The 25,965-nt window shown below is 53.9% G+C and overlaps 1 protein-coding gene across 1 annotated transcript in view; it reads left to right on the forward strand.

Annotated features, from left to right (window-relative positions):
• Nucleotides 1-1,185: 1,185 nt before the first annotated feature.
• Nucleotides 1,186-25,965, forward strand: part of CHRDL2 (chordin like 2) — a 28,196-nt gene continuing 3,416 nt past the window's right edge. The window contains exons 1-9 of the mRNA XM_074919084.1: nt 1,186-1,302; nt 9,338-9,450; nt 9,881-9,974; nt 10,784-10,926; nt 14,707-14,800; nt 16,492-16,547; nt 17,865-18,033; nt 18,934-19,128; nt 21,847-22,029. Coding sequence (XP_074775185.1) covers nt 1,221-1,302; nt 9,338-9,450; nt 9,881-9,974; nt 10,784-10,926; nt 14,707-14,800; nt 16,492-16,547; nt 17,865-18,033; nt 18,934-19,128; nt 21,847-22,029 — 1,129 coding nt within the window. The 5' untranslated portion in view covers nt 1,186-1,220. The remainder of the gene's footprint in view (nt 1,303-9,337; nt 9,451-9,880; nt 9,975-10,783; nt 10,927-14,706; nt 14,801-16,491; nt 16,548-17,864; nt 18,034-18,933; nt 19,129-21,846; nt 22,030-25,965) is intronic.

Genomic DNA, 25,965 nt, shown 5'->3' on the forward strand with positions numbered 1-25,965 from the left:
CCTGGAGAGCAGCAAGCTGAGCCCCCCGGACGGGCAGAGCAGGGCTGGCAGCTGGCGCGGGACGGCTTCGTGCAGGATTTGGGGAGCAGGTGGGAACGTGGCTTCTCCAGGGGTGACTGCATGGCCCGTGGCTTTCCAACCGGTGGCGTTTCGTGCCCAGCACCTCCATCCTGCGGAGACCAACGGGTGGCCGAGGTGCCACCTGCCCTGCTGGGGTGGTGGGAGGAGGATTTGGGATCGTGGCTGGGAGCTGGAGGGGGGGTTCCTGCAGGTATTTAAGATGGTTTGAGGAATGTAAAGCACCTGGGGGGCGGTGGGGGGGGGGTGCAGAGGGGTCTCGACCGCTTTGTCTGGCTGAAACCTCTCCCCCTGTGGGTACAGGGGGGATGGCTGCACCCCGCTGTCCCAGGAAGGAAGGAGCCTGTTCATGGCCCTGGGAAGAGAACTGGAATTTACTGGGATGGGAATCAGGGCACTGGGGGACCTTGGGGATGGAGCAGAGCCCTGGGAGGGGAGGCTGCAGCCCGGATTTCGGGTTTTTCCCACTCGGAGCGTGGGATGCTCGGGGTTGTGCCAGGGCCGGCTTTGCCCCGGGTGCATCTCCCGTGGGGGGCTCAGGCATCTCAGAGCCAAGTGGGGTTTAACAGGGAGAAGGGGTGTAGCCGAGCTTTGTCTGGGGGGGGGTGATAGATCCCATTAGTGTCACCTCCCGGCTCGTAGCACCCCAGGACGGGGTCCTGCCCGGCCGGTCCTTCCAGGCTGCAGGGAGGCAGGGGTTAAACCTGCGGCTCCCGCACCCCCTCCCCGCCCGCCCTCCCTCCGCCCTCCTGCCGCCGAGGAATTTCCTAAAACACCAAAAAAAAAAAAAAAAAAAAAAAAGTGGGGAAAAAAAAAATAATTAAAAAAAAAAAAACCAAACCACCCTGCGGATCTCAACACCCCCCACCCCCCCATCTCCGCCTTTAATACCAACAAACAAACTCCTCGGCTCTCCCTAAAGGAGGCGCCTTTGATCGGAGCGAGACGAGCCCCGCCGGGCACCGGCACCGGCACCGCGGCCCCGGCATCCCCGGGCACCGGCCCCGGCCCCGAGAGAGCGGCCCCGGCAGCGGGACCGAGACATCACCGGGCACCGCACCGGGACCAAGCAGCGGGACATCGGGTAGCGGCACCCCCGGGCACCGGGACCGAAGCCCCCGGGCGCCGATCGCCGGGCTGCGATGCTTCCCGGGGCGGGTCCCCTCGCCTTCCTCCTCCGGTGCCTGCTGCTCCTCTTCGCCTCCGAGAGCCGAGCCCGGGCTCGTAAGTCCGTGTTCCCCCTCCCCTCCACACCCCGCTCCCCTCCCGGCTGCGCTGGGTCCCTCCGTGCCTCAGTTTCCCCATCGCTGGGCTCCCCAGAAAGTTGTAGGGGGGCTTTGCGGACATGGCTAGGGACACGGAGAGGCTGCTCGCCATGGCGAGTGCTGGTCCTCCAGGATGTCCCAGCAAGCCAGGTCCCCCATCCCGCACTACTGGGGACACGGCAGTGTCCCCCTCCACCCGCTGCTGTCCCCGCCTGCTTTGCGGGGATGTACAGCGCCGAGCACACCGCTGCGTGCCGCTGAGGGGGATCTGGGCTTTGGGGGGCTGGTGGGGATGTGCTGAAGGTCTGAGACGCCCCCCCCCCCCCCCTCTCCCGTGGGCTAAAGATGGCACAGGGCAGGGGGGTGAATTACAGCCCGTCCCCTGCACAGATCCCACCCCGCGTGGTGCATCTCCCCTCCGAGGGTGGACGGGGACGTGGGCAACTTGGGGAAATGACACCCCCCCACCCCCCCCAACCCAAGTTGGGAGCTTTCCTCCACGTCCCTCCCTTGTCCATCCCTTGTTCTCTCCTTGCTCCTGCTCCCAGCTGGCTGACTGCGATAGATAAAATTAAGGATGGGGAAAGGAAGGGACGTTCAGCACTTCCCTGTACAAAAAGGCTTGAAGGACTTGGCCAGGGCTCTTCAGCATCTTGGAGAGTGCTGGAGGTGTTAATCAGGGCAAGGAGGTGCGTTTGGCTTGGGCAAAGCATTGGGACACCTCCCCCCCAGTGGGTGCTGGGCACCCCTAAAGCATCGCAGAGTCACCTGAGCACCAAGCAAAGCAGAGCAGGACCCGTCGTGTCCTTACATTTTATTCTCCCCTTTAATCTCCCCAAATCCCGGCGGAGTCTGTCGGTGGCTGCGTTAGGATGATTTACGACTTGCCCGCTGCCAGCAGTGCATTAGGCATTGGCCAAATAATTGTCCTCCTGGAGCGCCGACCCAAAATGTGAGCGCTGGATTTCTTGTCCCGGCGGTGGGGCAGAAAGGCAGGCGGATGGATGGGGCTGTGCCGGGGAGCAAAATTCGGGTGAGTTTGGCTACTTTCCCTTCCCTGGGCTCGTCGAAAGCCGCCGAGCTCAGACCACAGCGGCCGTTTCTTGCACGAGGGTTGTGGGTCTGACTCCCTGCCTCTGCCAGGGCTGCGTTAACCGTGGTACCCAGGTGAGGAGGAGGATGGAGACATCCCCAGAGGGTGGAACACATGCTAGGTGAGGTGTTCGCTCTTCAGAGGCGCCTGCTGATGGTAGCAGAACCCCTAAATTGGGCATAAAGCCTGGTGAATGGGGGTACTAGGGGTTTGTCTGCTCTGGGAGGATGCGCTGGGGTCCGTTTGTGGGATTTATAATGGTGATAAAGAGCTGGAGACTGTGGAACCGGGGCAGGTTTGGAGCTGGGAGGTCCGGGATCACCCCCAGCTCCACATCACTTTGGCTCTGTTGTGGGGCACATCCCACAGTGTGGGGGGCTTGGCTGGGGCTCCAGGTGCCCTGTGATTGAGGGCAGGGATGGTCTTGGTGACAAGATCCTCATCAAATCGTGGACTTTTCTCCACCATCCACCTCTGCAGCTCACTGCCTCACATTTTGTTCGGGGCTGAGCGCTCAGGGAGAATGAAGACAGGAATAAATTAGTTACAAGCGGGCTCATCCGCCAAGAGACCTACAGTGTCGTGGCTAAAAATAGGTGAGAAGCAGAAACGCTCAAGCTTGAAGGCAAGTCAGAAAAGAAGAATTTGCCCACAGAAACAGGCTATTTTAGGGGATTTACACTCTCAGCTGAAAAAATATCAGAGGCACAGGTTACTGGGCCGAATGTGCTGCAGCCTGGCCGCTATGAGTAATTCAGCAGCAAGAGTTGAATGCAATGATATTTTGGCTGGAGGCATTTAAAAAACAGCATCTCTGGAGAGTGCGGGGCAGTGGTTTTCCCCAGGAGCTTGGTAGTTGCCATTTAATTTCTTTTTAATGTGGTTCCTGGAGAAAAGGGAGTTTGTGGGATCCATCTGTCCTAGGAGTTTAGATCCAGCCTGATGACAGACTGAGTGGTCCAAGGTGGGAAGGACTGAGATGAAAAGAAAATCCTACTGGTGGCCACGGTAAGGGAGAGGGGAGGGCTGCACACCCCGCTTTAGACAACTGAGCATCCCCTTGGGAAGCAGAGGAGGGAAATGGGGCCCTGTCTGCTGCTTGCAGAGCCCATGGGGATGCTCCGGGTGTGGGACTTTGCTTAGCTCCTCCACTCCAGGGAGCTCGGGGCTGCTTCATGAGGCTGCATTTGCAGAGTTACAGAGTTTTCCAAGCTCCCAAAATCCCAAGAAGAAATTCCCAGTCCAGGACTGAGCGAGGCGAGCGTCTAGGAAGCGATCTGGATGTGAGCAGAGTCGTTAGGATGCCACATGTCAAGGGCCCGGTGTGTTTTAACCAGTCCCTTCACAGCTAAGTTGCATTTTAAGCCCTTCATAAATACAGGGCTGTCATAGGAGCGCCTGGACTTTCTGTACCAGACAGTGCTTTTTACACTTTATTTATGACCGCTCTTAAAACTCACAACCTGGTTTGCATAAACACACCCCTGCACGCCTGGCGCGGTGCTGGCTGTCAGGTGCGTGACCTCCGAAAAAGCTGTCAGGGCCGGGAGCCCGGCTCAGACAAGAGCTGCGGGGGGACCGCTTGGGGATGCAGAGATGGAGGAAACCCTTCACTCCACGGGATGAAACTGGGGAGAAGCAGAGTGAGATCTGTGGGATGTTTCGGTATCATCCTTGCTGGAGCCAGTTTGGTACATGGAGTGAAAGTCCCTGCTAGGGAAACTGAGGCATGGGGCTGGTGGAGGCTTTCTGTGGTGGATGAGTAAATTGGAAGACGTTGTTACCTTCGTTTTCCATGCTTTGGGGTCTTGCAGGTGCATTAGCCCCTCTCTGACCGTGGGTCAAGGCTTTACCTGCAGCAGGGACTCGCCTCTGGGGACTCCTCGGTGTCCTGTAACATAGAGGAGCTCCGGTGTCAGTCAGGAATGATGTCTGGTGATCCCTCCCGTGTGGAGTCCCAGCTGGGCAGTGGGTGTCTTAGTGGGAGCCATTCCTCGGGGCTGATGGAGCAGTGATGTCAAAGCAGCTTAAGACCAACCATGACCCATCCCTCAGATCTGGGAAACCCTGACGTGGGAGTGGGGAATGTAGGGGCAGGGTCTTGCACGTGTGTGTGTATGTGATTTAACTTTGTTGAGCATCAGTCCCTGTATCCAGAGGGATATTTGGCCTGAGGAAAGGAGGATTTGGCAGCAGAACATGGTGTTCCAGTAGCCATCATGTGTGCAAGTTTAATAGCTCACCTTGGTTCCTGCTGCCATGCTTGGGATCAGTGCAGGAGACCATCTGACCTGTTTTGGCCCCTGATTCAGCCATGATCAAAGCCCCCAGGCAGTGGGACAAGTCACACCATGTTGGGAAATCCGTGGGGACATCTTTGTCCACTGCAATTGTGGAGGGGTGCAAGGAATTGGCTCAAATGGGCTGTGCCCGTGGGTGGGACAGGTCTCATGGACATGTTGGCCTGAGGGGACTTGTCTGCATCCAAGTCCAGGAGATGTCTGGAGGTGGTCTGACCAATGTTGGCCAGTTTGATGGTTCAACAAGGAGGCTGTGGGGTCTTGCTCATTTCCCCTCATTTTGTGGTTTCTCACTGGCTCTAGAGCAGGTCATGAAGACGTGAGATGGCATCTCGATGGTGACTGGTGTATGAAGCTGTTGAGATACATCCTAGAGAGGTGTTGGGGCCGTTCTCATGGTGCGAGAGAGATGTCAGCAGTCACTGAATGCAGCACAAGATAGGTTTCTCCATGCCATTCAGTTTGGATTGGTGTCTCTAGACCATCTTGTGAAGATGTTGTTCCAGCAGGTTCATAGAGTGTCTCAGAGCCTCCGCAATAGCCTCTTCTGGGGTTTCAATCTCCTGGTAGCTGGAAAGCTTCCTGCAATACCTATCCTAAATTTTCAAGGCTTTGACCCAAAGTAATTGCTTCTTCTTGTCCCTGACATGGCCAGAGATCACTCTTGGTAACAGCTTTCTCATTCCTTGACTTCCTGTTGTACTTTCCATCCTGTATTTCCATCCATCCATCCATCCATCCATCCACCCACCCATCCATCCATGATGCCATTAATGATTAATGACAATTAATGGTAATCAAAGTAAACCAGGGCCTGAGCCTAGCCTCAACATTGACCAGGAGTGTCCAGACTCTTGCTGTGGGTGCGCTCTCCAGCATGGTGTTGGCTTGTGCCAACTTGGGCTTTGCCAAATGCCGGGGGACAGCTGGATCAAGGCTGTTCCAGGGGGTGGGTATGGACATAAGCAGGGCCAGGTCACTGGTCCCAGACCCTGGCCTGGAACATTCAGTGATTTGGTTGTAACCAGGTGGTCCTCACCCAAGAAAATGCTGGAGCCATGGCGAAAATGGCTGTTGGATGGGGAGACAGGGAGAAACTTTCCTCCTCCATGATGTCCCCAGCAGAGCCCTTTGGGGTGGGCAAGGCAGAGCAGCTCCCACGTGCAGGAGCTGCTCTCGGCACCATCTCCCACCCTCCCTCTGGACATGGACTTGCTGCTGAGTGGCAGGGGAATCCTTCCCATGGCTTTCAGTTGGCTTTTCTGGTTCATACAACCCATAATGGTACTCTGAAGAGCAGGGTCTTATATCGGGGGCTTCTTATATTTGAGAAGAAACTAGTTAGATGGGACCTGTTCTTGGAGGTGTTTCATATGGGGAACACTTTCCACCTCTGCTCCTGCTTTCAGGTCCCCTAGGGCCACCTCCAAGCGTGGAGCCTCTGACTCACAATCAGCAAGCTCTGGTTGTGTCTCCAAGGTGGTGTGGACCAGGCTGGCCCGCTGTCTTCTCCTGTCCAGGGATGGCATGGTCCTCGGGAAGGAAACCAAGGTGATAGCTTCATCTGGATTTTTTTTCAGCCTTGAAAATGCTCCGCAGCTCAGGAGCCCTCTCTGGAAAACGAGAAGTGAAACAGCATGACGTTTGTGAGCGTACTGTTGGTGAAGACGCAATAAATAAGGAGACTGAACGGCATGGGAGAAATTTACTGCCACAAATGGCTTTTCACTCCGAGTGAATTGGGAAGATATCCAAAGTTTGACCTCTGAAAATTAAATTATTAGCCTGGCATGGGAAAAAATGATCCAGAGCCTCCAGCTTTTAAGCCTCCTCCTTCCATCCATCCCCAGCTTGCTTTTAACCAAACATGCCGGCACCTCTTGCCAAATACGCGGCATAGTGCTACTGAGATGCGGACAAGTGTCTGCTCCTGCCCAGCGCTGCCAGTCGGCTTTAATTTTACCAGCGGGCCCTTTGCAGACATGAATCAGGCTGCTTTCGAGGGCTGGACCCAAACCAGAGCTCCACTTGTGATTAAATGTTTGAACAAAGCAGCCAACTGGCATGGGAGCCTGCAAGCTGAGCGGCCCCACGTCACATGAAGGCAACTTGATTTCTTCACCCTCAGCGTAATTCATGAAGATGCTGCAAGCAGGGAAAAATGAAGTCATTTTCTCACCCTTTTTGCAAAATGATGATTTTTTTTTTTTTTAGTGTTGTGGATTTTTTTTTTTCCTCTCTTCTGGGTTTCTGCAGTTTCTAGCCACATGCTCCCCATTCTTGAGTGGTTTGCTGTAAGCTTCTGTTGTGCATGGCCAGGAATATGGGTTTGCTGACTTGTCAAGAGCTTTGGAGCAAGCTGTGGGGATATTGTAAAGACCTGAGTAGGGAAAAGGACGGAGAGTGCCTCTGCCTGTCCTTCTGATGGAATCCACCCCAGAATTATTGCAAATTTCCACCTCTGCAGATGCAACACTGGCCCTGCACGGCTGTGCTTGGGCCAGGTGGTCTGGACAGCTGGTGGCCACCTCCTTTGAAGGTACAACTTGGAGAATCATGTGCTTGAAGCTATCAACGAGGAGCTCGGGGCTGCTGGCAGACCTGTAGGGCTTGAGTTGGAAGGTACCCGTAAGGAACATCACAGACCCGTAGGGCTGCCCTTCCTGATAGCCACAGGGTCTGGCCATGGCAGAGCATCGCTCGGGTTCATCTTGAGGATGGTCAGGAGCTGGAGGAAGGACAGCAGCCCACCACAGCGTATTTGTATGAGTTTTGCCGGTTGGTGGGAGAAACACGTTAAGCAGGTGGCATCTCCAGGTTTGGCAAGGTTGGACAACACCTGCTAGGCTCTCTAAACCACTGCTTTGCCCCAGGTGACAGAGCAGAGCGTGGGATGGGTTTTAGTTTCATTTGAGTGGTGAATGCCACCGAGTTTGTTTTGAGGACCCTCTGCTGTACGTCGAGGAGTTCTTCCAGCAGTGTGTGGGGTCAGCACCCACTAGCTTGCCTGACTTCATGTGGCGGGTGCCTGGAGCTGGTCACCGTGACTTGTTAAACAGCCCTCCCCCCTCTCCCTGCATCCCCAGGGCACCGCAAGTTTTTAAAAGACTCATAAATGCTTCAGGGAGCATAAATGTCTCCGCTGCCTTCGAGCAACGTAATCGCCCAAACTACCTCAAATCCCCTCAATGACATAACCTTTTAAATCACCTTCAGTTTTTTTAGTGGGGCTATGAGCACTTAAACCACTAATAACAAACATGGGCAGGCGTGTGCTTATTTATGAAAGACCTTAAGCCCTGGTGCGTCCCTCCAACTGGTCAGGGCTTGGGGACACAGCACAGGAGAGGGGGAGCAGCCACTGGGCTGTGGTGGGAGTTACGGAGTCCAGGTTCCTGCAGGTCCAACTGGGGCCAGACCTCAGTTCTGCAGGACCAGGCGATGCTTTTTGATGTGAACATTAAGAATGGCTGAATTGGGCTTTCTGGCCAAAGCCGTGCGGGTTTTGGTGGGGATATGGCCATGGTTTGTCCCATGGGTTCTGCTGCAGGCTGGCCTCATCTTGACAAAGGGTTGGTGTGTAATCAAGGGCTTGGAGATGGAGGGACTTGACAGGAACCTTCTAAAATCCAGGGAGAGGGGAGATCCCAGTTGTGCTGGGCACCATATCATCCCTCTTCGTGTGCTGCCGCAAGGTTAAACGCATGCCAGCGTAGTCAGGGCTGGTTCATTTATGGGACAGACACCTCCAGTTCAGGAGCATGGCTGGAAACTTGCTCCTTCTCAGGATGATAGGATCAAGGCGGAAGAGAAAAATACATGATTTTATGCTTCTCAGGCCAAAAAAGTGGACAAGATGGACTTGCTATCCCCATAAATGAAGAGCATGGTTCAAGCCACTCCAGCCAGACCGGTGCCACGTTGAGCCCAGTAAAGCCAAGGGGCTGAGCCTGGTGGGATGGGCCAAGCCAGCACAACCCTGCTCCTTAGGGCTTGTGCTTGGCTGCCCATGTGCTGACAGTGCTTGTCCAGGAATTCTTGAGAGAATGAGCTGAAGCTCTTCGGGGAGCAAAAAGTTTTCATTCAGAAAGTGTTTCTACCTCAGAATGTCTTTTATTTGTCTTCTTTTTGTGGGTAACAGTGAAAAAGTCTCCTAAATTCAGGCTCTCCTGCCTCCCCCACCATTCCCAGCCCTTCTGGTCTCCCTGGGGAAAATTCAGTCCCTTGGCATCACCCTGAAATCTCCTTTCCATCTTCCAGAGAGCACTTCTGCTGACCTATTTTGGAGCGACAACTCTAATTTTTGCCTCAGAAACACCCATTCTGTTCCTTGCTTGCAAAGGGGACCCAGCTTGCTCAAAGGAGTTGCCGTTTGGGTTGGATAGGTCCCAGCCTAAAAAAAAAACAAATCATGGCAAAAAAAAAAAAAAGCTTTTGGGAAATGTATTCTATCTGGGGTGAATGGGATATGGCCATCAACTACTCATGGGAAACAGCATGAAGGCACAGAGCTGTCCTTGCTCTTCTCATCACAAAGGAAGGGGAGTTCTCCCAAGGACCATCCTTTTCTCTCACGTAACTTCTCTTGGTTGATTTTTCAGGGCCAGATATGTTCTGCGACTTCAACGGCAAGAAGTACAGCCCGGGCGACAGCTGGCACCCCTACCTGGAGCCGCAGGGGCTGATGTACTGCATCCGCTGCAGCTGCTCCGAGGCACGTCCCCCATGAGGTGCCGCGGGAGGGGGTGGGGTTGCTGATGCCTTGACAGCTTTCAAACAGATCAGTTCGAGTGTCTGATTTGACCAGAAAAGTCCTTTCCGGTCCCATAGGGACGTTGGATTAATCTCTTTCCTTCTGAAAAAGCCCCCTGTCCCCCTGGGGGTGTTGGGTTGACTTTGTGAGGGCGCTGTCTCAATACTGTTGGTGGGCTGTGGGTGGAGGTGGCTCAGGGCTGCTGTAGGGCCACAACTGATCTTTGATGATGAGAGATGAGACCATGAGCTGGCTGGGTTTGGGCTGGGGATGAAGACATCCTTGGCTGGGTGAGCCACACCAGCACAATCTGTCGTGATAATGTGGCCATCCTCCACCATCTCCCTCCGCTTGAACATGTAGCTGAACAAACCATCTTGTCTCTCCCCAGAACGCCAACATCAGGTGCTACCGGATCCAGTGCCCGGCTCTGCAGTGTGCCAGCCCCGTGACGGACCCCCAGCAGTGCTGCCCACGGTGTATCGGTAGGTGGACAACCCACAGGGAGGGGGTGACAAGGTGGCTGTGGTCCTGTGGGATGTACCTCAACTGCAGTCGCTTGGATGCTCACGCCTGGGGCAGCACAACGGTGCTGGGTCTGGCTCTCCTCATGGGGTCATGGCACCAATGGCAGCTTGGGCTGCTCGCGTTGCTTTTTCCCAAAAATAATGTCATTTTGATGGAAAAGAGCTCTCTACCAGGCCATTTTCTCCAACTGCCCCCTATCCCGAAAGTCTTGTAGGATCAAAATGTCAGTTCGTAGTTCAGTGACAAACCAGAAGCTACACTTTATTCAGATCATTTGCTAGCAAAATGTGTTGGGTACAGGAAAAAAAAATCTGCTATTTTCCCCTCCCCTGGATGTGACAACCTCCAGCATCAGCTGGAGTGAGATCAAAAGGGCTTATCCCATGAGTAATTAGCTAAAAATTAAAGATAAGCTTTTTTTCTATTTTTTTTCCCCCCTAATTTTTCAAATCACCAGTGGTTCTTGACTAGCTTTGCCACCACTCTGGCACGGCGGGGGAACAAGACCGTGGGAGATCAGACCTCTAGGTTTTACCTCTGCTGTGCTCAGCATGGTCAGAACAGCCCCATTCTCCAAAAGCTTTTGGCCCTTTAAATCCCCACGGGCTGTGCAATGCCCCAGCCACTTCTTCGTGATAATTGTGGTGTGTAAAGGGCTCCTTGTCCTTTTGGGTTGGGCTGGTGGGGGATCTGCTGAGCATCGGTGCTACCTTGGGGCCAGGCAAGGGCTGTCTTTCATCCTGTTGCTTTCTCATCTTCTTTTCAGAGCCACATTCCCCTTCTGGCCTCCGGGCACCTGTCAAGTCCTGCCAGTACAACGGGACGACCTACCAGCAAGGCGAGATGTTCACCACCAGTGAGCTCTTTCCCAGCCGCCAACCAAACCAGTGTGTGCAGTGCAGCTGCTCTGTAAGCCACCTGCGAGCTCACGGGAGGTGGGGAGGGCTCGGGGTCTGCTCCTGCACCCCAACAGGTCAAAAATCATATGAAGACGATTGGGTGGTACCAGTTCATGGTGGGATGGTTTATTGACAGGTTATCAGTGCAGGAGATTGTTCTTCCTCTGAAAAGGGGTGCTGGCTCCTCCCTGCCCAGTGACTAGGGACCACAGCAGAGCTGGGTGCTTCCCCCTCTTCCTGGGTGCACTGTCTGGCCTCAACCCAGAGCAGGGTGTGCTGCAAATGTCCGCTGAGCCCTGGGGTTGGAGCACGAAGCAGTCGCCTGCATCTCCTCCCCAGTGGGAAGAGCAGAGAGAAGCTGCTCTGAGGGTGGGTTATTCACTGGAGATCCCATGGGCCAGTTCTGGGTGGATCCTGCTGGGGCTCCTTGGGGTGAGCAGGGGACATCCCTGTCCCCACTGAGCACACCAACGGGTGCATTGGCCTGCTGTGAGGACCAGTGTCTCTGGAGCTGTCCCTGCAGTGTCCAGCTATCCCACCTGCCCCACTGAGGCATTGTACAGCAAGAGGACAACCAGGAGCCTTTCCCTCTATGTTCTTGCTGCAAAGCAGATGGGTTTGGTAGCCAGGGGAAGAGGAGGCTGAGGGGAGACGTCATTGTCCTCTGCAACTCCCTGCCAGGAGGGTGCAGAGAGGGGGGATGAGTCTCTGGAGCCAAGGAGCCAGCGCCAGGCCCCGAGGGAATGGCCTCAAGCTGCCCAGGGCAGGGTCAGGCTGGCTCTGAGGAAGGATTTCTGTGCAGAAGGGGCTGTTGGGCGTTGGAATGGGCTGCCCAGGGCAGGGGGGAGTCCCCGGGATCCCTGGAGGGGTTGAAGAGTCGGGCTGAGCCAGCGCTGAGGGATCTGGGGGAGTTGGGAAGGGTCAGGGGGAGGGTCATGGTTGGGCTGGAGGAGCTGCAAGGGCTTTTCCAATCGAGATCATTCTGGGATTCTGTGATTCTGTGAACCTGGGCGAGCTCTGTGTGCCTGCAAAACAACATGGACCTGAGGTACCAGCTCTTGGGCTTCAGAAGTTCTTGGGATGTTGAGCCCAGTATTGAGCTCGTAAGTTTTGGGCTGAGCTCCAGAAAGAATTTGGTGGCTCCCACCGTTGCTGGGTGCCTCCGTCAGCCAGCTCCTGCCCTGCCCTGCATGGCTGGAGCTCATCCCCAGACACATTGGGGAGACGACAGCAGGGAGCCAGGGGCAGTGAAACCTCGCAATTGTAGTTGGCAATGGGCAGGCACGTAGCGATCTTCAGCCCCCCTGCTTGGATTTAAGTGGAAGCTGAACCCAGGGCTGAGACGGGCACCAAGAGCTGGTCTCGTCTAGAAACTCCTCCGGTGTGTTCACCAGCCCTCTGGCCATCACATGCAGAGCTGTGCCCCGGAGAAGGGCTGTGCGTGTGCTTTCCAAGCTGTCTACAAAATGCATTTTCAGGAAGCATCTGCCTTTCACGCCAAGTTGCTCTGACCACTGCCTGCTCATCTTCCTTCGTGGCCCTGGTTGCCCTACCTGAGGGCTGCGATGGCAGCCAGGGTGCTGTCTGGTCCTCGGTGTGCATCCCTGTGATGGATTGCCAAGCACCGGAGGGATGTTCCTTCTCTGTGAGCCTCCAGCAATGTCCTGAGAGAGGGCTTGGCTCCACTGTGCTGGGATCCTGCAAAAAACCATCAAAAACCAAGTCCTCACACTTTGTCTGGGAGGCGCAAGGCAGCCTGGCCAACGGCGATGGGGAAGGTGTGTGGAGTGCGGGGCCGCACGTGCCAGGAGCTGAGTGTTGGGAAATAAATGGAGCAGCACTTCCTCCTCCTCGAGAGAGAGTGAGGAAGAGGGATTGAAAGTGCCGACACTGGAGTTGGAAGCCGTGGGGAACTGCACATACCGGCTGCAGTCTCTGCCATAAAAAAGAAGAGGGTTGAAGACGTGGCTTTCACTGCCCATCGTACAGAGCCCTTGGATGGGACCAGGCTCCACTGGTGTGTGCTTTGTTTGCAGCAAATAATTGGACTAAGTTTGACCAGGAAAGAAAAACGTCTGGGAGAGCCCAAGCCACCCCCCTCTCACGCCAACAGCATGCAGACGATGGCTGCCATCAGCTGATGCTGGATAGTATCTGTGATACCAGGATAGCTGGTCTGAGACTCTGGTGCTTGTGCACGCCTCGGAGCCAGGTGGCAAGAGGAATAGCTTAGAAATTGTACAGCTTTTGAGGCTGGTTCCTCTCTTACGGACCCCAACTGGATGCCAGCCCACCAGGCTGGGGACAAATGCCAGGAAGGAGTCTTCAAGTCCAACTGTACGTGCCCACCTGGTCCTGCTTTCCCACCCCATCTGCCACCGTCCCCAGGAGCCTGTGGAGCTCCGTATCCCTCTCGGAGGCACTGGCTCTCGCTCAGGCTCTGTTTATTCGGCAGGATAATGCCTTGGATACGAAGGGGAAAATAAAAGGATGGCTGTGGAGCCTTGCAGCAGCGGGGTCTCGCCGGGCTGTGTCTGATGTTGTCAGCTGCTAGAACAGCTGCGTGAACAGCTGGTCTAAACCTCTTTGAAAACTGCCCTGAGACCAGAGCCTCTGGGATAAATCCTTCTTTTTATGACATTTGTTCTTTCCCGCCCGAGGCAGGTCTTTGCCATGCATGAGCTGCTGGTCAGAAGGAGAAAGAAGGAAGAGGCTGCTTGGCCAAGCCTCGCTCCCTGCAGGTCTGGACACCATGGAGGTCCCTGAAGTGGAGAGCGCGGTTCGGTTTGCAACGACCTCCACCAGATCCTCTCATTTACCAAACTTCCCTCCTCCTCTTCATGTCCCCTGCACAGCAATTCGGCTTCCTGATGGTAGAGGCTGCCGTGGTTTGGTTTTCTAAGGATATCCTTGGTTAACCTCTTGGTTTTGGTTAACTGAGAGCTTGGGGATACCCCAGAGAAAATTGCCGCATGGAGAAGAAGACCTTGCTGTTGAGGCCTGGCTGCTGAACGTCCTTTTCTACCCTTCTGCGAAGCATCAGAAACTTAACTCTGCAGCAAACAAGTGCAAATCCATTGACTGAAGTGGGACTGGGATGCACTAAGGTCGAGACTGGCCTTCACCTGTGGTTTTTGGCTTGAATCACTACAGCAATGAAGTTTTCCAAACTAAGCACCAAGCCAGTGGCAGAAAGTCTACACCTGAACCTCCATCCACAGCTCTCGACCCGGTGTCTTTCCGTGCTTGGCTCTGGTGTTATCAAATAACCCAAGACAGAGGGAGAGCAGAGCTGTGGCACGGACCTGGCTCTGGGTTCAGCCCCCAACTTCCCTTTTCCACCTGTCTCCAAGTCCTTGTCCTGGGAGGTGTCAGAGAAAATCTTCTCGTGCCACTTTGAACTGGTGGGTGTTGTGCAACGTTGAGAGGTGTGTGGTGGTTATCTCAGACCTGGTAGCACTAACGATGTCTGAGAGGAAGATGCTGCCTCCCCCTTTTTGGGGAAGACAGCTCCACCCATTAGCATGTGGAATGGCAATCAGTGGACCAGGCGTGCCAGGAGAGGACACCACCCTCTGTGCTACACCCCGCAAGATGGAGAGTGCGACAGTGACAGATTTTCAGCTTTCCTCTGTTGCTAGATGCCTGGTGATATTTGAGGCTGGACTGTTGGGGGGCTTTTGATTTACGCCTGCGATTTGAAGTGCTGGCCCCCCGACATGGGGCACATACAGCCCTGTTCGGATCTTTATGATGCTGACAATGATTTTTTTTTCCTCCTGCCCTCTAGGAAGGCCAGATTTACTGTGGCTTGGTGACCTGCCCGGAGCTGTTGTGCTCCTCTCCCCTAACCGTGCCAGATTCCTGCTGCCAGGTCTGCAAAGGTAATGAGGGGCCCAGGAGCTGCTCCTGTGTGGCTGTGTGCCCAGGGGGCCAAGGAGGGCAACGGCATCCTGGCTTGTGTCAGCATTGGCGTGGCCAGCAGGGCCAGGGAAGGGATCTGAGCCCTGGGCTCAGCACTGGGGAGGCCGCCCCTCGATTCCTGGGTTCAGTTTTGGGCCCCTCACCCCAAAAAGGCCATTGAATGACTCGAGCGTGGCCAGAGAAGGGCAACGGAGCTGGGGCAGGGTCTGGAGCACAGGTCTGCTGGGGAGCGGCTGGGGGAACTGGGGGGGTTCAGTCTGGAGAAGAGGAGGCTGAGGGGAGACCTCCTGGCCCTCTGCAACTCCCTGCCAGGAGGGGGCAGAGAGGGGGGATGAGTCTCTGGAGCCAAGGCCCCAGCGCCAGGCCCCGAGGGAATGGCCTCAAGCTGCCCAGGGCAGGGTCAGGCTGGCTCTGAGGAAGGATTTCTGTGCAGAAGGGGCTGTTGGGCGTTGGAATGGGCTGCCCAGGGCAGGGGGGAGTCCCCGGGATCCCTGGAGGGGTTGAAGAGTCGGGCTGAGCCAGCGCTGAGGGATCTGGGGGAGTTGGGAACGGTCAGGGGGAGGGTCATGGTTGGGCTGGAGGAGCTGCAGGGGCTTTTCCAACCTCCATGATTCTGGGATTCTGTGAGGGCTCAGAGACCCCCAACTGGTTGTCACCAGCTGGCAGGAGCCTTTTCAAGCCACTTCAGCAGGATTCCGGAAACCTGTGCTGTAAATCAGGCCACTTGCTATGTCTTGGTTGCACCAGGAAACAAAAGATGAGGGCTTTGTCTCCTGTCTCCCTGCAGCCCATACGGTGGCTCGGGCCACTCTTTGCGCTGCCACTGGTGTGTCATGCCAGAGATGTGGCCTGCACGGAAGGCAAAATTCTCCAGACCCCTCACCCACCAGGAGGGAGATGGTTGTATGGACCACATAAAGACAGTCCTTGCCTGTTGCTCCAGGGAAGTTTCCAGGACAGTCAGGGAAATCCCCACCTTCTACCTGAGCACAGCATCACCGAGTTTCACTCCCACATCTCTGAATTTGCTGCTGTTTCCCCTGACTGACACCTTGGAGGGTGAGGAAAGAGTCAAGCTCCGTGTCTCCAGATGAGACAGACTCAAGAGTTAATGGGCAGTTTCACACCTTGCTGACAGTGAAGTCACAGCATTAAATGGCCCTTTAATACGAGAAATATTTAGGAAGCTGAGGGGCCATGGTGATCTCCTGGCCATGGACACAGAATGAACTCCTCCAGGTGCCTCCTCCAAACTCTCCCCTTCTGCAATTTGTGTTCCTCTCTCCTAGTTTTCTTTGGTGCAGCTGGGGCATGTCATTGACACAGTGACTAAATCTTTGGATTTCTTTTTAAACATCCCCATCACCTCATACTCTGCCTCTGGGATGTTTTCATGCCACCTAACTTCAGAATCTACCAGGCCATGTCTTTCCTGGAGCTGAGCTCTTGTTAATGGTCAGTGGGGATACAAAGGTTTTTGGGGTATGGCTCCCATTTGCTTCGGGTAATGTGAATTGGCTATTCAAAGCTCCTCTCTCTCCAGACCTTGCAGGTGGGCCAGCACCTTGAAGAGAGCTGCTTTCAGTCAAAGAGAGAGCAAATCTTCATCCAGCCCTCCAGCATTTCACAGGACAATGTTTTTTCCTTGCAGATGGCTCATATGAGAAGTCCACAGAAGAGGAACCCCTGCAGTTAAACAGAGGTGTTGTACGTGACGTTTGCATTTTAAAACTCAGATTATTGCTTCTAGCACAGCCCCATTAAACAGCTCAAACGAAGCCATTTGCCCTTGGCCATAATATTCTACAAAGAACTGACCCACAGCAGTTCTAGGAGGGCAGTCAGTTCCTTGGGTAGCAGAACGACAGACACCTGGTTTGCAGATGAATTTTGTCTTGGAACTGACTCTAGGTGAGGCCTATCAGCATAGGCTGAGACCTCAGACCACCAGGGAAAGGCTCTTGTTCCCTTCCTCTGAAGCATCTCTGATGTCTTTGGAAAAGGAAAAGACCTGTGGGAACTGGAAATCTTGGGCACTTCTCCTTCTTGTTGGCCAACCTGGCTGAGGCTGGCCAGTAGGTTAAAACTGCCGAGGAACACGGACAGAGCAGACTCAGTGGTGACCGACAGCCAGATGTGACCCTTACCTATAGAATCAGATGGCCCAAATCTCTCTGGGGGCTTTTGCTTCAGGAGATGGTGTCTCCCCCCAACCCTGGGCTCAGAGGTGTCCTGCCTCCCAGCTGTAACTTCCACAGAGCAGCCAGTGCTGGAGCTGGCCACCAGCGTGCTTTCCCCAGGCTGTTTGTATCAGCAGCCCCAGCAAGGAAAAAGTGACTCCTTGGCTGCTGAGGGTTGATTCACGGTGACATTTCAGAGCTGGGCGGCCCATGCCAGGTCTGTGGGATTAGGTCACTTACAGCTCCTGGCCCTGCCCTTTTCCATACTGCTGGGTGAAACGCCAGCATCACACCTCCACCACCTATAAAACCTCCAAAATAGACACAAGGGGATCCTTTGTGCTGCATGTCTTGTCCCAGCAGTTTGCTCTTGGAAGCCCGGGATGTTCCCAGGATTTCAGTCCTGCTGGCTGGCAGCCCCACACCAACCCTCCTGGTGCCAGCCAGGTGAGAGGGCAGGATACGGCCCGTCCTCACCTCTCTGAGCCTGATTGGCTTGCACGGATGCCGGTCCTCAGTTTCTCAAGAGGCATCTAGAATTTCCCTGCCTGAGTTAGTGCTGCAGGACCTCACCTGAGGGCATTGGGTTGAGTGTGGGATGAGAAAGGTGCTGCCCCGATGAGGGTGACCCATGGGCAATGACACAAACTGCTCAGCACCCCTTGGCCAGCTGCAGGCCCTGAGATGGCTCCTGGGTCATTGCTCATCCCTGGGGTCTCTGTACTGTCCACTCCTGCTGGAAGGTGTGTGTGAGACACTGCATGGCTTCTTCCAGCATGCTTTGGAGTGAGAACAACACGACGGCCTGGGTCTGAGCCCCCTTCTTTTCTCTGACTGCTCACAGAGGCACTCGCAAGACCAGTGCTTGGGGGAAGCGATGGGCAAGAAGCCACCTGGAGCCACGGCATCCACTGTTCTCACCTCCTCCCTGGAGTTCATTCCCAGGAGCTTCAAACCCAAGGGAGGAGGTGGCACCACTGTGAAGATTGTCTTGAAAGAGAAGCACAAGAAAGGTAAGGGATGGAGGGGCCAGGCAGCCTCTACATGGCCTAAGGTGACTTCTCCAGAACTTTGAATTATCCAGGACTTTGAATTCTCTAGGGAATCTATTTCATCAGCAGATTTCCACCACCAAGTCCCACCTCCCACTCCCCCACAGCCAGCCTCCTCAGCCCTGGTGACCCCTTGGCTGCGTGAATCTACCACTTTCCAAAAAAGGCTGGAAGAAGATTGTTCTCTGGGGTGTTTTGGAGATCTGGGACCTGGGAAGGGAGGTTCTCAGCTGGAAGACTCCATGTGGTCCTTCCAGGACAGTGTCATGGGGGGACAGGATGTTCCTCCTTGCACCTACTCGCCATGCGCCAGGTCTGTCCCAGTGCTGTGCTCTTCCTCCTGGAGGAGACAGAAGGAAAGTCAGATGAGGAGGCAACCCCATGGAGCAAAAGGGGAAAAGACAGGTCCCTTCTGCTCTTGAGGGTTCTTCTACCACCGTGTCTCCAGAAGGGCTCTTTCCAACTCTTGGAGATGAAGCTCTGGAGGAAATTTTGGGACCTCCAAAAATTTTCATGGAGGAGTCAGCAGGTGGCACTCTTCACTGTGCTTCATGCCTGCGACAGCCTCGCAGAGACCCTGGGCTTGCAGAGGCTTGGAGGCAGGTCAGGTCCTGCCCACACTTACCACCCCACCAGGGTGGTTGACCCCAGCAGCCTCCATCTCCTGAACCCTGGTCCCCCTGCCCCATGGCATCTCCTAGGTGGGGTGACTGCAATATCCCTGGGTCCGCGGATGCTGGATGTGCTGCCGGAGGACCGTGCTCCCAGGTGGTGAAATGTCTTGAGCTCCACCAAGCCTTGAGTGTGCAGAGAGGAGGATGTTTTATTTCCACCAGCAACTCTTTTCTCGCTCTCTTCCAGCTTGTGTTTACAATGGGAAGACCTACTCCCACGGGGAAGTGTGGCACCCCGTCTTCCGGCTGTACGGCCTCCTGCCCTGCATCCTCTGCACTTGTAGGGACGGTGTCCAGGACTGCCAGAAGATCACGTGCCCCAAGGAGTATCCATGTGACTATCCAGAGAAAGTAGATGGGAAATGCTGTAAAATATGTCCAGGTAGGTGGGATCCCACCTGCTCCTGCAGCTGCCTTCCAGTTCCTCCGTTTAGTGATGTGTAAAGACAAATGTGTAGGGTTTCCCAGCGCTGGTAGCCTGGATTCACACTGGGTGAGTTCGGCAGGGCGAGCACTGGTGTAAGGGTTGGCCTGGCTTGGAGAGCAGCAGGACTGACCCAAGGTGAGGAAGCTGCACCGATCCCAAAAGGTTGTATCAGTTGGGTGGGTGTAATCTGGAGAAAGATGCCCAAGAAGGAACATGCTAGGAGTCTCCAGGCAGATAGAAGATGCTTTCTGGGGAGAGAGGGCACGGTCTGTTCTCCAGACCTCCAGCTGGGACAAGAAGTCACAGGGTTAAATTGTGGCAGCTGAAATGTTGGTTTGAAATTAAGAGGACACTTTCCAGGTGTGGGATTATCTGTGGCACTCGTGGTTTATTTGAATTTGAGTTGAGGACCCCCATCCCTGGAAGGGGGAGGGCTAAGCACCCAGGTAGAACTGGGTTGGTGCTGGGACTGTGACATGGTGGAGAGAACCTCTTTTTTGTTTTGTTTTGTTTTGTTTTGTTTTTTCTTCATGTTTAATGGGTTTTGGGTCTCTCAGCTGTTTCTTGGTCTTTGGAAAGCTGTTTACCTTAAACCACAGACCTGGCAAAGATGTGGCAGGGCATGAGATCTTCTCCTGTTCCCACTGGAGAATATTTTCTAGGCTACACCCCTCTGTACTGCCATTCAGCAGTAGATGTTCAGATGATGGACCACCCACTGCTTCCCTAGAGAGATTAAAGATACCTGAGGGTCTCTGAGCCTGGCTGCAGATGCAGCAGTTTCTGGGTGATCTCCTCTGAGGTGCCTCTTCAGGTTTAAGAATGGGGGCAAACAGGCTGCAAAATCATTTTAGCTGGGATTTTCAAGGTTTTCCAGCCTCTGAGCAGGGAGGTTCTGGGATGGCCTCCCTGGGGGAGTGAAGGGCAGAAGCTCAGCTTGTTTTAATAAGGATTCTGATATGTTTATGAGCAGGATTTATGACGTGGTGCCTGGTGGGAAAGGGATGTGATGACTGAGCAGAGCCCTTCCAGTCTTGCATTCCCATTATAGCGGGTCCTTCTGGTTTAAAGTCTACAACTTTCTCTGCTGGGATCTCTTGTCTGCTGTTCAGTCTTCATTTATTTCCAGTTAAACACTCTGACCCAGCCAAAATTATTTTCTTCTTGCTTTCCAGTACTCACAGATAGCAATCACACACACATATACACATTGCTCAGCCAAGTTACAGGCTCGTCCTTTGCTTCGCTGCACAGAGGTTTTGCCCATCTTCTTTTTCCAGGCAGTTTCCATGACTGTCCTCCTCTTCCTCCTTCATACCCAGTAGCCTGAAGAGAAAAGCTGAGTGATTTCTATTTGCAAAAGGGATCCCAGTCGAAGGGCAATTGCTGCAATGCGTTGGTCGGATGGGGAGACCATCATGGCTGCTGGGGGCTGAGCTGGTGTCTGGGACTCCTGGGTCCCTGCTCCTCCTCCCCAACGCTGTTGGCCATCGAGTGGCTCCAGCGTGAAGCTCCAAGGTTGTTAAATATCTGTTGTACTTGCAAGGATGTGTGGTTCCTTCCCTGTCATGAAGTTGGGGCTTCCTCAGTCAATGCAGCCCTGGAGTAGGTGAATTTTAATGGTCTGGGACAGAGATTTTTCTGCACCTGGACCCCCGAGGTGGCAGGGGTGAGGGTTGTGGGCTGTGATTGTCCCCCTTTGCATCATGCTGAGCCTGCAGAGCTGAACACTTGTCCTCCCATTGCTGAAAAAGCCCTGCTTTGCATCCCTTTAAATGGGGATTTCCATCCCCTCTCTGAGGAAAGTAGCTCAGGACCACCCCAGAAAGCACAGGGGAGAGCAGAATCAGGCCTAAAATAACTGTCCTACTAAAATAAACCCCGCGCGTCTATTTATAGCCAAACTTTCTTTCGAGTAGTGTAAAAAGCTTCAGCATCCAAAATGACTGGGAGAACAAGGCTAAATTCAGCAGAGCTGGGCTCCTCTGCGTTCCAAGGACCACAACCAAAGGCAATAAATCTCCTTCCAAAACCATGGGGGATTCTTAATTACTCCAGATACATTAAAAAAAAAAAATTTAAAAAATTAGCAGCTCTCCTTGAAAAAGTCACACAGAGTCCCGCTGGTGCCTCTGGTGTGGGTCTCCCTGATTTGCACCCCATGTGAGGAGGGGGCTCGCGTTGGGGCTGAGCCCACCGTTGGGGCTGAGCCGGGCACGCTGCCCAGGCAGCCCAGCCACAGCGCTGGCTCCCGTGCTGCGGGCTCATCCCTTCGCTCTGCTGACGTTGCTCCTCCTGGATGGCAGCGGGAGCGACGGGAAGCGGAGAATCCAGCCTGGGCTTTGCAGTGATGATGGCACCAAGGTCCCTGCAGCGGGTATGGGGGATCCAGGTGGAGAAAAATCTCCCTTTGCCATCCCTGCTGTCACAGAGGCTGCCGAAATCAAAGGGAATGGGAAATACGGGGATGAGCAGGTCCACAGATCCTTTATCAGCATCTCCCTTTGCTGCTGATCTCGGCGCTGGGGAGCAGACCCTGGGAGCCAGGTCCCATTCAGAGACGCGGCTGTGCCGCCCAACGCGATGCGTTTCCCTTGGCCCGGGTCCTGAGATGGCCCCCTGCAAACTCCTTCCTGCCCCTATTTAGTGAACTCTGTCCTTGTTTTTGCCCAGAAACCAGAGTCAAACCCACCGATGAAATAATCACCACCCGGTGTGGCAAGAACCCCAACCGCGTCCTTGTGTACATGTTTGTGCCGCCGAGCTCGGAGACGTCCAAGGAGATCCTCAGGACAATCGCGATTGAGAAAGAGCCTGCGGAAGAGGTGGAAATCTACAACTGGAAGCTGATTAAAGGTGAGTACTGTAACGCAACCAGCCAGCAACGGAGGAGGTGAGCGTGGAAACACGGTGCTTTCCAAGCTTTGTTCAATTTTTCAGGCTTTTCTAGTGGTGCTCCAGACCTTGCATGGTGAGTCAAAACCTGTTGACAGCAGGTTGGCTTTTCTGACTCCCCCGTTTCACACTCTTTTGCTGCAGTTGCATGCAGACCAGGGGCTGGAAACCACTTTTGGCCTCAGTGTACACCTCCACGAGCTGCAACACCATCCGGAGCCACAGCACGTGGGCAAACAAGGCAAGGGCCATGGGACTGTTCCTCCAAACCTGCCAAACGGCCATGGAAAACTAAACAAAAAGTTGTTCTGGTCATTCCATATTTTTACTTTCTGCTTTTTTTTTTTTTTTTTTTTTCCCCCTGGTCCACCCATCACTGGGAGCAAAGCTTGCAGAGCTGCTGCAAAGGTGCATGCAGGGTGGGGATGAATTGCCCCCATCTCGCTTTTTGGATGGGTGGATTTGGATGCTCTGGTTGATGTGTCTTCCAGAGGTCAAAGCACAGCAAATACACCATCAAATGACACCAATCTCTGTCCCTGCACCTTTATCTGTGCAACACTCTTACAGACCAGAGGACCTTCTCTCTACTAGGGCCACTTGGTCCAGTAGATATTAGTGTTGTGTTTCTCTTGGGTCTGGGAAAACATTGCAGTTCTCCAACCCTGAGTTTCCGTTGGATGTACTCTACCCTTTGCAAAAACTTGTACCTTGAGCTCTTGAGGTTGGTTGCAACCTCCTATGGATACAACGACCCTCAGACCCTGCAGCTGGGTGTCTTCTGGACATGTGTAGCCAGATATTCTGGTCTCCTGGGTATGTTCGTGTCTCACCTCACTCCCCAAGGAGACCTCAGCCCTCCTGGGACTGGCTCTTCCCAGCTGCCAAGGGTAGGCACACATGGATAATAGCCGGAGAAATTAAGCCCAGAGACAGAGCCCTGGCTGCCACCATGTTTCCATCCTCCCCCTGCCATCCTCCGTCCTCCATGGTGCCCCTCTCCCTGTCCACCCCCCTACCTCGGCAAAGCCTCCTTCACAATGGCATCTTGTAGCTGGAGGACAGCTCTGAGCCTGCACTGTCTGGGCCCCACCGTTTCCTCTCCTCGCTCCTTGGCAGAGGTCGCCACCCAAACCTTCTCACCACCTTCTGAGGCCAAAAGCTTCACGTCTGCACGGAGCTCCCGAGCCCTGCCAGCCAAGGACAGGGGAGGCCCTTGTCCCCGAGGCCAACACAGCTCTTTTGCTTGGCAGAGCAAAGTGTTACTATTGGGAAAGAGCATGAGCTCAGTCACATATGGATTCCACCTCTCCATGGTCCATCACTCTACCAACAGAGCAGTGAGTGTGGAGAAAAGAGGCTGCAAGTTGCGCCTGGAGCCCGTCCATCTGCCTTTGTATGGGCTTGCAATACCTACGTGGCCTCATCTATTTCTGTGCTGGGACAGTTTCCTCCATGAGGCAGGAATTGGCAGGAGGAGCTTTACCCAACTTGCTGGTGGTACACGACCAGCCCCCTGATGAGTGGCAGTGGGGGCTTTCCCACATTTTTTAGGGGTCAGAACAACTCAAGAGTTTTGAAATGTGACTTTCTGATGGTTTGGAGCAGGAATTATTGCTGGGAGCGAGGACAAAAAGGGAACAGGCAGGATCAGAGAGCAGCACGGTTTGGGGGCTTTGTCATTGACTCCTGCCCTTCAGCCTGCCTCGCTGGCGGCCTGGGCTGTACTTGGAGATGCAGTTGCCCCTTGGACCTCTTTCCCACGTTTACCCTGCCAGGCTGGCGATTAGACCTTGACCAAAATACTCCTTTCTTTCTTGAAAACCTGGAGCTTTGGGATCTTTGGTGATCCCTAGTGTTTCATCATGCTGCTGTACCCTCATACCCTGCCTGGAGGGGACTTGTGGGGTCCGGACCAGCTGTCCCTACACTATTCTGGCATGTGCTTGAAGATCTGTCATGGAGACTCCGTGGCCCTTGTAATATTTTCCAGAGCCACAAACCTCCTAAGGAAAGACTTTGCCCAGTGTACAGCCTCCCTACAGCTCAAGCTCCTGCCTTCTCACACTCTCCTCCATGGGTGTGAAGAGCAAACTCCTTTCTGTTGATGCATCTGAAGATGCCATCGGCTCCTGCCACTGCCCTCTCTTCCACAGGTTAAGCAGTTGATTTTTTTCAGTCTTTCCTTGATGTTCGAAATTTCTTTTGGTCCTTCCCATAGCTCTGCTCTGGGCTCTCTCTATGTCTTTCTTGAAGTGAAGAGCCCAAAATGGGGAGCGAGGTTCTGGTCAAAGGTTGTATCCTGCTGGGATGGGTCTCATACACCCGTGTGCACCCATGCTCCCATCTCCACCCACCCGCCGAAGCTTTGTTTTGCAAGTGATTTAGCAAATCCTGAGACCTGTTTCTTGAATTAGATTCTCACTCTCTTTGTTCCCCAGCGCAGTATTGAGTACCATGTTTAAAGAGTCATGTTGGTTCCCCACACAGTCAGCAGAGAGAAGTTACGATGCGTCCCATCCACCCGTTTTAGGATGAGTAGAACGTCACTGTGGAAGAGCCTGCTTCTCCCTTGTCTCTCCAAAATTAGGGAAGATTAATTGCTCCCTTAGAGGTGGGGCTGGTCCTTAATTCATTACTTGTTCTTTACTGAACTCTGCTTCTTTTTTGGTCTTGAGGCAGTGCCTGAAGCATAGAATCATGGAACGGTTTGGGTTGGAAGGGACCTTAACGATCATCTAGTCCAACCCCCCTGCCATGGGCAGGGCCATCTTGCACTAGCCCAGGTTGCCCAAAGACCCATCCAACCTGGCCTTGAATGTTTCCAGGCATCTACCACCTCTCTGGGAAACCTGTGCCTCACATCACCACCCTCATCATTAAAAATTTCTTCTTTGTATCTACCCTGAATCTTCTCTCTTTTAGTTTAAAACTTACTGCTTGTCCCATCACTACAGGCCCTACTAAAAAGTCTGTCCTCGTCTTTCTCATAAGCCCCCTTTAAAGCACCAGGAAAGGTGGCCAACAGCCCCACCATCTCCCTCCATCTCATCCTAAACTTCGCAAAGGACGATCCTGTTTGTTGGACAGGATCTGCTCGCCGGGAAATGGCATCACCCTTTACCAGCTCCATCCCATAATGCCTCTTGGGCGGATGGCAGGCGCAGTGGGCTATTCTTATCTGCTCCACCTCATGCTCTCCCTGTGCGTGCTGGAGCATCGTCTGCATTCCTCCGCTGCTCCCCAGCTCCTGGCATCTGTCAGAAACGACCGTGCGAGGGGCCAAAGGTCTCAGCCAGCTCTCCAAGGGCTCTTGGGTGAACATTATCTAGGTCGGTTGATTAAAAGATGTTTATCTCTTGTAGCTCTTGTTTAAAATATCCTCTTGGTTACTAATGTACTGGAAAGCGCTTCATCAGCCACGGGGACTATAAGCACAGCCTCCTGCTCCTTTCTAAGTATAGACCAGGAGGATTTATTGAACACTTGTGCCTTCCTTGCGTCATTAACAGTTTTATGATCTCCATCCAGTATCTCCTTTTGTTACTGGTAGGACTCCTTTTCCTGACCCACTTAAAGGACTTATTAATAGCCCAAATATCCACATATTTCTCCGGATGTCTTTGACTTCCTGTATTAATTTTCCACAGTCCGTAACATCTTGTTTATATAGATTGCTACCCAGTTCCCTTTCGTTACATACGCTTTTTGTGTGTAATTGCTGCTGGGAATCGGGGAAAGTCTCTTAACCAAATAAGGCGGACCACGTTGCTTCTCACATCTGCTGGCAGTGAGAAGCTGGACACGCAGGGAGCCTGGGTGAGAGGTGGGGAAGGATATGCCAGGCATACCTGCCCGGTTTGTCATGCTTCACATGCGAATGTGGGTATCATAACC

The sequence above is a fragment of the Athene noctua genome, chromosome 1 (assembly GCF_965140245.1).
Source record: "Athene noctua chromosome 1, bAthNoc1.hap1.1, whole genome shotgun sequence".
Taxonomy (NCBI): Eukaryota; Metazoa; Chordata; class Aves; order Strigiformes; family Strigidae; genus Athene; species Athene noctua.